Raw genomic sequence first — 12,415 nt, forward strand, 5'->3', positions numbered from 1 at the left:
ATGTGTTCAACTTAACAAGTCACATATCACGTTTCTCTTATAATTCCAAATGTAAGGTGTCCAAAGTATATTATATAATGATTTTCTCCAACACTATGGTCAAATGAGTTGACTAATTAACACGAGATGTTGTTTAATCTGTACAAAAAATAAAGAGATAGACCAGCACATAACTTTTTATGGAAAAAAAAAAGCAATAAAAATGTTTCCAAAAATGTTTCAACTGTTCCTTTGAATCGAAATCTGCTGTAGCCAAAAGAATTGGAAGCATGTAAATGATCTTCAAATGCTAGTTCAACCCGCATGTCTGGTGGGAGCATTTCAGTCCGGTCTGTCCCGATCCTTCACTCACAGTTTACGTTGGAGGACTGGGATTAACTCTTATCTCCACTGGGACGCCGTCTGTCTTTTGGCCTGTACCCAACATGGACTCGTCTAAGCCCCCGCTGTTGCCACTTCGCCCGGCCTCACGGAAAACATTCCCAAACGGACCGGTCCGGTAGATATCGTATCACATCCCTCAACACACTTTACCGTGAAAGTCCAAAAGCTGCAGCCTCTCTTAGCCTCACACTCGCTCTGACTCCGACGGGGTCTATAAAAACAATTGCTTATTTATTCTCACTCCATTTCGACAGCAAACATTTCTCCCGACTGAGGCACCCTTGCAGTCAACAGCCGTCCACAGACAGGTTGTTTGTTCCCGCTCTGCAATGATAAATCGCAGGCGGCAGGTGGGCCCAGAGGTCCAGAGGCTGGTTGTAGCTGGTGGGCTGCTGGTTTGATTCCGCGGCACCGAACACAATATTCCAGGAACGATACTTCCAAGGTACTCCGAACAAAAGTGCTAGATTTGATATCAGCCTCACGCTGTGAACTGTGAAATAATATATGCCCCTTTACGGCCAATGTGCATCAACATAAAATAACTCCAATTACTTTATGAAACACTGGCCGAAGAAACATGTGTTAAAGTAAAACAACGACCCTCTCTTTCATTTTTCACCCGTGTTTAAGCATTTCTTATCTCTCCGCTAAGAAAAGTATGTAATCGCACAGCGAGTATAAAAAAGCAGGCTGTTTACACACAGTAAAAGGACCTTTGGCGTGACTGCAAAGGGAGTTTTTCCTCCACTCCATCTAAGACAACCCATAACATCAGTGTAGGATTACCTGGAAGCTCAGACTCTCTCTGTCACACTCTGTTCATGAAGTCTTTGATAAGCCCTTGTTTTTAGTTCTGGATAATTCACATATGGAAAGGTTTTATTGAGCATGGCATTGCATAAAACTGGATTTCCGAAAGAGGGGGCACCCGGTAGGGCATCTAATCAAAGGCCGGGCGGAGCACATCCACTTCATATCACAATTAAAATAAATTCAGCATGCCCAAGTGATAAAAACTCTTTCTCGTTCACAGTGTGTTTTAACTTGAAAGTCTCGCTTGTGGTTGTATTGCTAGTGTCCTTCCAACGTTGCTTGTTTTCACAAGTGTTGTGCATGCCCGAACGTTCACTCACTGTGTTGTAAATATGTGTCATGTCACCTTTTCTAACATTTATGTAGTGGAATTTGGTATGTTGAGGGATATATCCATTAAGACACCCCATCTTAGACTATACTGCATTGCCTAATTATATTGTCCGATACAAAAAAAAAAGGACTGTGTATGAAAACAAATAAGGGCCTTTCACAGTGGGTCAAGTATCATATCACATTCACCTGTAAAACACTTTTAATCTGCCTGCATTTTAAACAATGGACAAACTATTTATATTATCTGTAAAACATTAACATTTGGACAGAAAAAAAAAGTTTTTAATGGCAATATGTCTGTCTCATATGCGCAGTTAATAGAGCAGTTACGGTAGAGAATCTCGCCACACTTTAGCCCCGAGAAATGCTGCCTTCACTGACCGTTAACATTATTACAGTTTACCTATTTAGGTCAGGGGAACAGCGTATGAGAGTTTGAAAACTCTTTATTTTCACTGCAAAACCCACGTATGTAGTGATATCAAATATATATATATATATATACAAGTTCTAACTTTGTGTCAAAGTCTATAAGAACATTCAACGCTATCCAGATTGTATCCGTTTCGCAACAATGTGGCTTCTCCTTGAAAAGTGAACAAAAAGTAGTTTTATGTTGGGCCGTAGAAACTTTTCTAACTTTAAAGCGTAAGCGTCCGAGGCGCCCCTGAACGCACCAAAAGTCTCGGTCAATTAGTAGAGTTTAGACAGCGAGGAGAGCTTGTAGTCGGTCTGTGAGCGCTCCACCAATGACCAGCTAAAAAAAAAACGCCCCACTGCTCCGACTCAGATCCGCGGGGGTGGGGAGTCAACAAGTTTGGATTCGGGACTTCGGGAAAAAAAAAAAAAAACCATGGGATTCGAGCTGGACCGCTTCAAGGGCACCGTGGACCCGGACTTCAAATGCAACTTGTGCAATAAAGTCCTGGAGGACCCGCTGACGACTCCGTGCGGCCACGTCTTCTGCTCCGGCTGCGTGCTGCCCTGGGTCGTCCAGCAAAGCAGCTGCCCCGTCAAATGTCAGCGGGTCTCCGCCAAGGAGCTGAACCACGTCCTGCCCCTGAAGAACCTCATCCTGAAGCTGGAGATCAAATGTGACAACCACGCGCGGGGCTGCGATGCCGTGGTGAGGCTGCAGCATCTGGCCGAGCACGCCGAGATGTGCGACTACGCGCCGGCCAAGTGCAGGAACCGAGGCTGCGGAGACGTGCTCAACCTCGGGGACGTGGACGCGCACATGCGGGAGACGTGCGACTGCCGCCCGGTGGGGACCTGTGAGAGCGGCTGCGGCTTGACGCTCACCCACCGGGAGCAGAGGTCCAACGGCCACTGCTGCCTGCGAGCCCTGAAGGCGCACAACGGCGCGCTGCAGTGCAGAGTCATCAGCCTGGACCGGGAGTTCAAGAAGCAGACCATTAAAGCCAACAAGCGGGAGAAGTCTCTCCTGGCGCAACTTTCCGCCGTGCACGGCGAGCTGCAGATGACAGCTCTGAAATACCAGAAGAAATTCACCGAGTACAGCGAGAGGATCGACTCCCTCACTAAAACCGTGGCGTTTTCCTGCAAGGTAAGCGCCGCTTAGCCTCCACTTTTATCCACAGCCACTTTCTCTTCAGTCACGGAGGCATTCTAGCAGTGGGAAATAACGATAAAACAGGTGCAGATAGTGTGCATCTTCTCCTTAAATATACATTATGTCCATATAATCTGACCCCCTAGCATACTGCTGTACTGTTTTCAGGCCCAACTTCATAAACTTTACAACAGCTTTGCTTGCTCTCTGGGACTCACTACATCCAGGGTTGTTTTTTTTTTACTCCACCACAGATATAAATTGAACTTTTTTTATTCGAGGATGTATCTGTGGTCTGGATTGTCCTGGGGGAGCTTTCGGGAGTCCCACAGTGCCCAGGAGATTGTTTCTTCTCTATCTGCTTTGAGACATGGATGTCAGCTGTGCCTCTGGCCAGCTGGCAGTCAATGGGGGGAGGGCCAAATATTTACTGCAGTTCTGTACACAACAAGAGCCAGGCCCCGGTTATATTGCCTCCTCGCAGCACGCTTGTTTGAGGCTCTCTGTCATCGGATGCTCGCCCCCTCCCCACCACCACCAGACATTCATAACAAATTAGGATCATGGGTGTAGCAGTGTTTCCTGCACCAGAGCTGGATGGGTGTTGTGGAAGACTGTGGATATTATCAACACTTCTGAGAGTTCTTTGGCATCTCATTGTTTTTGTGGATACTGGAAACTGTTGACTGATGTTGAATTGTCTGCTGGTCACGCTGGTTGATAATGTATCTAAACCTGTGGGCTAACCATAGACTGCATATGGGAGCTTTGCAGCAACCCCGGAAACCCCTGGATTTATTATTACTGCTGAAAATAATAATAAAAGCAAACGTTTATGATACCGTTTTGTTCTACAAGATAATCTTCACCAATGGACAAAACGTTTTCTGATTTTTGAAGCGTTAATGCAGTTAGCGGGAGGACAAACTATTGTTACAAACAAACACAATTAGGGTCACATGACTTTACGTCACTTCCACTAAGCTGAAGGCGGACTAGTGTCTAGCGTAATGCCGCTTTGAATACTTATGTATTTTATGTCGTAAAACAAGCTTCACCCCAGGCCTTATTTCAGGCATCTGTAAAAACACAAAAAAACTATCCACAAACCAATTGACTTCAGGACAAGCGAACAGGAAGTGCAAAGAACTAACTCATTTCCAAGTGTCCTAAAACCTGCATTTCCTCTCCTGGCCATCAGGGGGCGACTCTTCCAGAAGCAAAAATAAGTCAAATTGTATCAAAGTCTATGAGAAAACGATGACTTGTCTCTTGATTTATTCTCTCATTGTAAACATGAGTTTATGGTCTCCATCGCAGGCTTTATGTCTTCTTCCATACAGCAGGATGTACATGTAGTAAATTATGATCCATTTAGAGTCAAATAGACCATAAAGCAGGGTATGATTTAGGGCGGGCTTACCGTGATTCACTACGTCACTCCTCCACGTTCTAAATATGGTGAACTCGAGGCTTCAAAGCGGCGGCCCACGAAGCAACGTGACACACAAGGACCACGTCCATTTCTTCTACACAGTCCGTGCTCATGTCATGTTTGTTAGCACTCATTACCGCAGCACTCTTGAGGGAAAAACCCGGGAACACCCCCGGTGTAAGGGTGTGTTTTATGGCTCAAATTTAAAAACTTAATGCCTCCTATAATGACCAATTACCGACACCATAAAGGACGCAGGAGTTCACCAGTCACTTAATGAATTAAATTAGTGTGCGCTGGTCGCACTGCTGGGTGGGAGTGGTCCCGTGGTGGAGGAGGAGGAGCAGGAGGAGGAGCTTCTGATTGGACGCACACCGCCGGCAGTGATGTGGCTGAACGGGGAAACCTCCATGTGTTTTGTCCCTCCTTTTTAATTTTACACCTCTTAACTCCCTATTTCTGTCGCCGAGGCGTCTCGCTTCGTTTCCCGCACCACTGCACATCTTGTTTAAGTGACATCTTTCAAAGACTTCACTCGTCTCTCTCACTCTCCTTTTTTTCTTCTTTTTCTCGCTTGGTGGTTTCATTTCTCCGTCATGGTCTCAGATCCCAGCAAAAAGGCGTTCCGGTAGACTGGTTAAATTGCGCATCAAAAGCACCGACGCGGGGGGAAATGGGGAAATGGCTCGTGCTGGTATACAGAAGCTCCCTGGGCCTGTAGCACAGCTGGTTATCATAGTTCATTTGACAGCGGCATTCTGGGCCTACACCGCTGAGATATATACGTTCAGTGTATTGGCTCTGCTTATGTTAACAGGAGTCCCTTGTTCTGGAAACGCCTTAAACACGCATAAAAGACACAGCGATTTGTTCCCAGGAAATCGTTCCCGTGAGAGACGGAGCAGGTCTAGAGGAGGGGAATCTATATTTTTTGTAGATGTTTTTGGGAAAGCTTCTCTCTTTTTTTTTTTTTTTTTGCAAGAGAGGCTCATTCACTGGGTTCAGTCGAGCAGAGAGCAGGATTGTTCGGTGGGAGAGCCTCAAACATGGCAGTTTGAAACGGAGCGTCACCAGTGGGATTAGCCGCGGGAGACGGGCGACTCGCAGACTGCCACCAAAACTCCCCTTGGAGCCCAGCTTCCCGATGTCACTGATCAAAAATGTCATGTGATTTGGTGACTGACGACGAGTCAGAACATACTCTGTGGGGGAAATTGAACAAAGTGGGGATAGAAGGCCTTTTTTTTAATGATATTCATCACGGCCCTGTTCTTTTGATTCTAGTGAGCCGGCGTTCACAACGCCGGGAACCTGGAACGACCGAATGGGGAACATCCAGTAACAAGCTTACAAATCCCCCGAATTCTCGTAGCGAGAGGTGTCTAATGCAGATTTGTTGTGGCATATTTCTCCCTCGAATCAGCGTCAAAGAGTGCACAGTCCCGCCTGTGACGGGGAACCTGCTGCCGTTTGTTTTTCTCCGGTTTCCGCCGCTCCTCTGGCCTGAGGCCTCCTGAGCCAGATGGAGGATTTTCAGTGTCTTCTTTTAACATCCCGGCCTCGACTCTGAGGGAGCTCAGGGATGACCTCGCTGTGGAATAACTGACTTGAGTTTCCAAAAATAGGCCCAACACTTTTTAAACGTCGCGGCCAGAGCAATAAAACACACACTCACACACACACACACACACAGGAAAGTGTGTGTGTGTGTGAAGCTCAGATCTCTCCTTCTGGTTCTCGTCGTGGGCTGTCACACTTTCCATTCAGCCTCAGATCTCTGCTTTCGAGCTGAGCTCCTCTAACGGCTGCTCGCGGACGGCGGCGGTTTGCCGCAACGCGAGCGTCACAAAGAGCGCCTCTCGAAAGGGGCAAAGGCATGAAACGGATTAGGCCTCCGATGAATTTGATTTAGGTAATCAGGGGCTGGATGTGACGAGGCTAATTGTGGTCTAATTTTAAAGCCGGAGTCTATGAGGTCGTTTGACAGAATAATGTAGCTTTAGTTCTCTTCGAACACATTGAGGACCAAATTGAATTATGACAGATCCGCCTTTTATAAAAGCGACCCAAAAGTCACAGAAGATGTAAGTTTCGGCTGTTTTTTTTTGAAAAGGAAATAGATTTCGCAGCATCGTACCTTTTTTAAGCTTCAAAGAGGGCAAATAGATTCGTATGCCGCCACACATTTCATTCCGCATCATAGTTCCTGCTTTGTTATTAGTCAAGAGGCTGACGGTGGGGAGGCGGGTTGGATGCTGGGCGGCCTCGGAAAGTGTGACCGGTGCCGAGCTGAATGCTCGCCGGGAGCGCGCCAAAGTCACCAGCGCGCGTCGCTTCGCTGCCAGCCGTCTCTCTTTCCCTCTAACAAACTGCCCCGTTCTTCTTTTCCCCATTAAAGTTAATGGCGAGCGTTTGTTTACTTGACAGAGCTTCCATGTGTTCCACTCTCCAGAGTGATGTCAGCGTGATAATGTTTTACCTTTTCGGCGGTTAAGGACATGTAATTATTATTATTATTTTTTTTATCACCCTAGGCATGCCTTTTTGTTTAAGTAAATACACAACCTCCTGAAGAGATTCACTTCATGTCTTCGGGATTAGAGCTTTGCTAGAGTGTTCACAGATGTGCGGGAAAAGACTCCCTAATTACTCTGAGTTCATTTTTAATGGCTCTCTCGGACAAAATGTTAACACATCCTTTAAAATCCATCCATTTTGAGGCTTGTGGCAGAGTCGGTATATATCTACAAGTGTCTGAAATTACTTTTACTTCTCAGCTCGGCTTTCACTTGATGCCCGACTGTCTACGCGTTGACAGTAACGGTTGCAGTCGGTTTAATGTGGAAGCATGTGTCGCTAATGCTGCCGTGACGCGCAGCATGGGGGCGAGCATTCCCCAGATGGCCTGACATGCACATGATGGGCTTTTTTTTCGAAGACACAGCAGCCAGAACACTGTACGTGCCAAGCTTTATATTTAGTCTCTCTGTGTCCTGGAGTGGCAGCTGAAATGACATTACCCCCATAACTCCCCTCTAAATCCTGCTTAGAGGGGAAAAAAAACAACAATAAGAGCTGACTCTGCGAGTTTCCCACAGGTTTTCATGTCATGTTGCCACTGAGTCAGAGGTCCTAGGGTGTATTGATTTACATCGGACAACAGTTTGAGAGAGGGATGGGCTGCTGGCTCCTCGGACTGGTCACTCCGGTATTTGGGCCTCGGAGAAGGGGGAGAGTTAGGGTCGAGCGATTTGAGGGGAAATATTCAATTGGGTTTTGTGAATAAAAGAGATTGCTACTGAAATTGAAATAAATATATATATATATATATATATATTGTAAATTTAAACTCTAGGCTTACAGTTTATAACAAGATCATTTGTACTAAGCATGAGCTGAAACATCTAGTTTCTAGAGAAATTTAATCAGAAAAAGTAACACTTGTTGTCGAGGTCCTGCCAGAATTATTTCTTCAAAATCTATATATACTCATAGCCATTTGTTAAGATATTAGTCTAGATTAGTGAACTAGTATACATATGAATAATAAGGACAAGCTCACTTTAACAGTGTTTAGAAATCCAACTAACGACCCCCAATCATCCTGTTGACAGCCGTTTTGAGAGTTTGGTCTCAAACTGTGATTTTGACAGAGAATGAACAAATTGTTCCGCCCCGTAGTGAAGATAGGGTCAAGGTGTTCACTGGTCCACTTTCACAGCACCCCTTAATGTGTAGACAAGGTTATTATTAACTTTCTCTCACCCTGCGCCCCTCGCTCCGTTTGCAGTTTGATGCGTTTGAGCGCCTTTGTTATCTTCTAATAAGTTTGATCATTTGCCGGCCACGTTTTTCGTGCCCCGCTCTTCCTCCTGAAGCACCCGGTCCAATCACCCTGTCGCTCACCTGGAGTTAATAATAGATAATCATGTTATAACCCCCTGCCTTCACTTTGCTGCCCGTGTCTCTCCTCTGTGTGTCTGTAGGAAGGCCAGACTCAAAGCGCGACGGTCCTCCTTCTTCGTGAGGGCGGATCTCTGGGTTTTAACATCGTAGGAGGAAGGCCATGCGCGGTAGGTTGAAAGCCGAGCGCCTCGGAGGTTTCATCTCCCCCCGGTGATCGGCCGAGTGTCGTATGGCAACCCAGGAATGAATAGCATGTACATTGGAAAGCACCACCGGCTCTCTCTGTGCTGACTGACACGGTCATGCATGTGTTCTCCAGTCTGTGGATAGATGGACCGCATCTATTAACTTTTATTGTGTTTATATGTTGGTCTGGTTTGGCAGATTTGGTATTACAGATTACAAAAAAACTATAATTACTTTTATGGGAGTTAAATCTGGGATTGTGGCTTTGACCGCAGTTGTTTTGTCTCTAATCGAGGGGATTTTGGTGGTGAGGTAAACACAGAGGAAAGGAAAGGGTCTTTCATCCCGACCTTTTTAACAGCCACTACGTTTTCTACCTCGGGGGCTCTGAGGGAAGAAGCATTAATGATGCCACACGCTCCGCTGAGTGAAAGTTTGAAAACGTCTCAACACTTGGTTCCGGCTGTGTCTTCTATACACAGCGTTTCTTTCACGCTTGTCCCATTCAAACGCTGCTCCCCGTCTCTGTCTCATCGCGACTGCGCTCAACTGTTACAGGGCTGTTTTTCCACTGCCGATATGACGCACTTCTCTAGATTATCATAGCAAAACTGTGTATAGTAGGAAGCTATAAAAAGATCCACACATAAAGAGCGTGTTTTAAAAAAAACCAAAACAACCCCTATATTTTTTTCCCTTCACGACCTCGTAGATTTGCGACCTTTCTCTCTCTCGTGACAGAGCCATGCATCAAACCCGACCATGAGAGACAGCGGAGATAATACTTGGCTTTCACTTTCCCCCCGCCAACCTCAAATCAGCAGTCTGTGTAAGAAGCTATTCATTAAAATAGAAATAGCTAATATCCCCGTAGCCTTTGACACATGTGTTTCATGTGGCTGTTATTCTGGCATGGCTTGGTAAAAGCAATCAGTCCGCCAGATTTTGTGGCCTCTAAGAGGACTGTTTTTTTTTGTGTTGTTCTTTTTTTTTAAATTGAAGATTTGGGCAAGTTGAAAAGGCAAAGCATTGAGCTTGTTAAAAAAAAAAAAAAATTAGTAGCGAAGCGTTGCTGCGTTAACACTGTGCATGACACCAGAAATAAATTACAGTTAGCGCGCGGTGACTTCTGAGGTTTCTTTAAGTATCTCATTAAATTGTAGTTGTGTTGCAGCACAACGCATCTCCTGTGGGTTTTCAAGGAGAGCGCTGATAGAGATGAGAGCGCTCGCTTCGGGGTTCGTGGCCACGGTGTTGGATTGATCCTGTACCCCACGTCCACCCGGCATGTCCACCTGGCCCCTTGCCTACAGTCCAGGACTGCTGCTTCAGGCCTGGGAAGCATCTGTGTGTAAAGCGAACCCTTAAGTCCACACTCAAGGGCAGGGTCAGAGGGTCGCTTTACCCAAATTACAAATAGACTCGCCTGGTATCGAGTCGTCCGGATATTTTTGGTTGTGCCTGGATGTTGAGACGGTGGCGTCTGAAGTTGCTGTTTCCTTTGTGTAAGCAGCTGACGTGAAAGCTGTGGATTAATCCGAGTAACTCAGGAACTACTTCTGCAGAGACAGGCACATTTTTATGAAGTGGTTTGAGCGGCACACACTAGATTTAGTTCAACCTCCACTTTATTGGTGCGACAGCAGAGGTTTCAGAAGGGTACCTTTTTAAAACCTCGGCACATCAAACGGGAACTGTCTGCACTGCTAAGTGAGGATGATCGAAGATGTTTTTTTGTGTGTTTGTTTGCAGCAAAACTGTTAGTTCTAGGGTTTTTAAAAGTAGTAAAACATTTAAAGTGTGATATTTGATTTTTGCCGGCACTAGATTTTGAAAGATTGTGTCAGAAATGTGCACAGCACGATTCTCCTCAACATCAGAGCTTGGTGGATTTTATTATTGACAGGCAATAACTGCAATTTATTCCACAGGACGACAGCGACAGCACTTCGAATGAGGGGATCTTTGTATCCAAGGTCATCGAGGAAGGTCCGGCGGACAAGGAAGAGGGCCTTCAAATCCATGACAGAATAATGGAGGTATGTGGCTGCCACCACACTGTGCACTGACGGGGAAGTCTGAATACGCGACAGCTGCCGTCCGCCCCATAAAGATGACGACAGCGAGGAAGCACGAACCCACAACTCAATATTAATGTTCCTCTGACTTTTTGAAGAAAAAAAAAAAGTGATTTCGGCTAAGAGCAGCAAATGTGACATGTCGAATTGCGCTAGGGGCTTTTTTTTTCCGCTCGAGGCAGTAAATCCTGCAGTTGGTAAACGTTTCAACACATTTTGTGCCAGTGTTCAGGAGAAGGCTTTGTTAAGTGGGGCACCGCTGCAGATAGGCCGGTTCTAAACCTGAGGGGAGTAAAAAAAAAAGGGCCCAGTGTTCGCTCCCGAAATGACAAATCCCTCCATGACAGAGCCGCCGTACAGCATCCTCCTCCTCGCCGTTACACAGATTCTCGTGTGCGGGAAGGCCGGCTCTAAGGAAGCGTTGACAAACTCGACATCACAAAGGTGGCCTTTACAAAACAGCTGTCAAGCAGAATGCCGCACAATGGCTGCATTGAACGGCGAGGTTTGTGTGGATTGCAAGTGTGTGTTACCGCGCGCCCCACAATGACAAATCTGGTCCGTCGCAGGCTTTTTTATTGTCCGACCTCAGTGAAATTACCCTCCGCGGAACAGTTTGCCCAGAACATTGCCCACAGAGATGTTTGTGTGGAAAGTGTTTGCAAGAGAAGGAGAGTGCAGCATCTGGGCCCCGTGGATCACTCTCGCCGGTCATTCGCGCAGTCGACGCAAGGAGTCCTCTGGCGGCGGCTACGGGGCTAGATGTTGTGGCTGTAATTACGGAGGCACCATAACCGACGTGCGACGTGCTCGCCTTCGCCTCTCATCCCAGTGACGGTCTCCAAGCTCTCTGCAGCTGGAGATCTCCCGACAAAGGGGCAGGTTGAGCCAGCGATTCGCTTGCGTAGTGGTGAGTTGAGGCCAACGAGACCCTCCAAAGTGAAGCTAAAGTGTGAGTTTTTCTGCCTGGAGGATTTGGAATCATGTCGACGGGCAAATGTTTGCTGTATTTGGTGACTTGAACTGGTGTCGTGGAGGGTTTTTGTGTTGAGATAGTCGTTCACCCTTTTCTAGCTTTAAAAGGACAAAGGAGAAGGTTCAGATTTTGCTTTAGGATAACGCTGCCCTTGTGTGTGTCTTGTTTATTATGAGCCATTGTGGGTAAAGTCACAGAATCTCTCCGATGAGGAGAACGCATGAGCAGAGAGGACGCAAAGAGCCCGAGGAGGCAGCAAAGCACCCGATTAAGTGACCTTTTCTTTTGAAGAGGTGCGGGCTTAGGAGACAAAAAGTAAAAAAGCAAAATAAATCATTCTGGCCATTGAAAGAGCAAAAGTAGAAGCAGTTCAGTGTTGCCGGTCTCTTTTTCACCTGATGGAGAAACTTGACACTGAAGGTGGCTCAGATTTCGAAGGCTCCCTCTTTGTTTGGCGGTTCAAGCAGAAAGTTCCGTGTCAGGGTTTTTCAGACATCACAATAGGAACGCAACGTCAATACGACATGTTTGGCAAGTGTGTGGGTTGCATCTTTGGGTCTGTGAACTCAGCGGTGAATCAAAGGAATTCAAAACCCGGAGCGCCCAAAGGCAGCCTCATATCCAGCTCGTAACTCTCATCTATTTAGCATCCTGTGTGGGACGCGCGTTAGATAAGCTGATGCCTTTTTAAATCTGATTTCTCATCACACCTCTCAGGATTTTTT

At 46.4% G+C, this 12,415-nt stretch overlaps 1 protein-coding gene across 2 annotated transcripts in view; it reads left to right on the forward strand.

Annotated features, from left to right (window-relative positions):
- The first annotated feature begins 2,257 nt into the window (after positions 1-2,257).
- Positions 2,258-12,415, forward strand: part of pdzrn3b (PDZ domain containing RING finger 3b) — an 87,511-nt gene continuing 77,353 nt past the window's right edge. Inside the window, exons 1-3 of one of the 2 annotated variants that reach the window (XM_068594984.1) lie at positions 2,258-3,103; positions 8,531-8,617; positions 10,568-10,675. In XM_068594984.1, coding sequence (XP_068451085.1) covers positions 2,390-3,103; positions 8,531-8,617; positions 10,568-10,675 — 909 coding nt within the window. In that variant the 5' untranslated portion in view covers positions 2,258-2,389. The remainder of the gene's footprint in view (positions 3,104-8,530; positions 8,618-10,567; positions 10,676-12,415) is intronic. The other variant, XM_068594985.1, reaches the window with a different exon arrangement.

The sequence above is a fragment of the Clinocottus analis genome, unplaced genomic scaffold (genome assembly GCF_023055335.1).
Source record: "Clinocottus analis isolate CAN_PGR_092001 unplaced genomic scaffold, fCliAna1.0.p SCAF_3, whole genome shotgun sequence".
NCBI lineage: Eukaryota > Metazoa > Chordata > Actinopteri > Perciformes > Cottidae > Clinocottus > Clinocottus analis.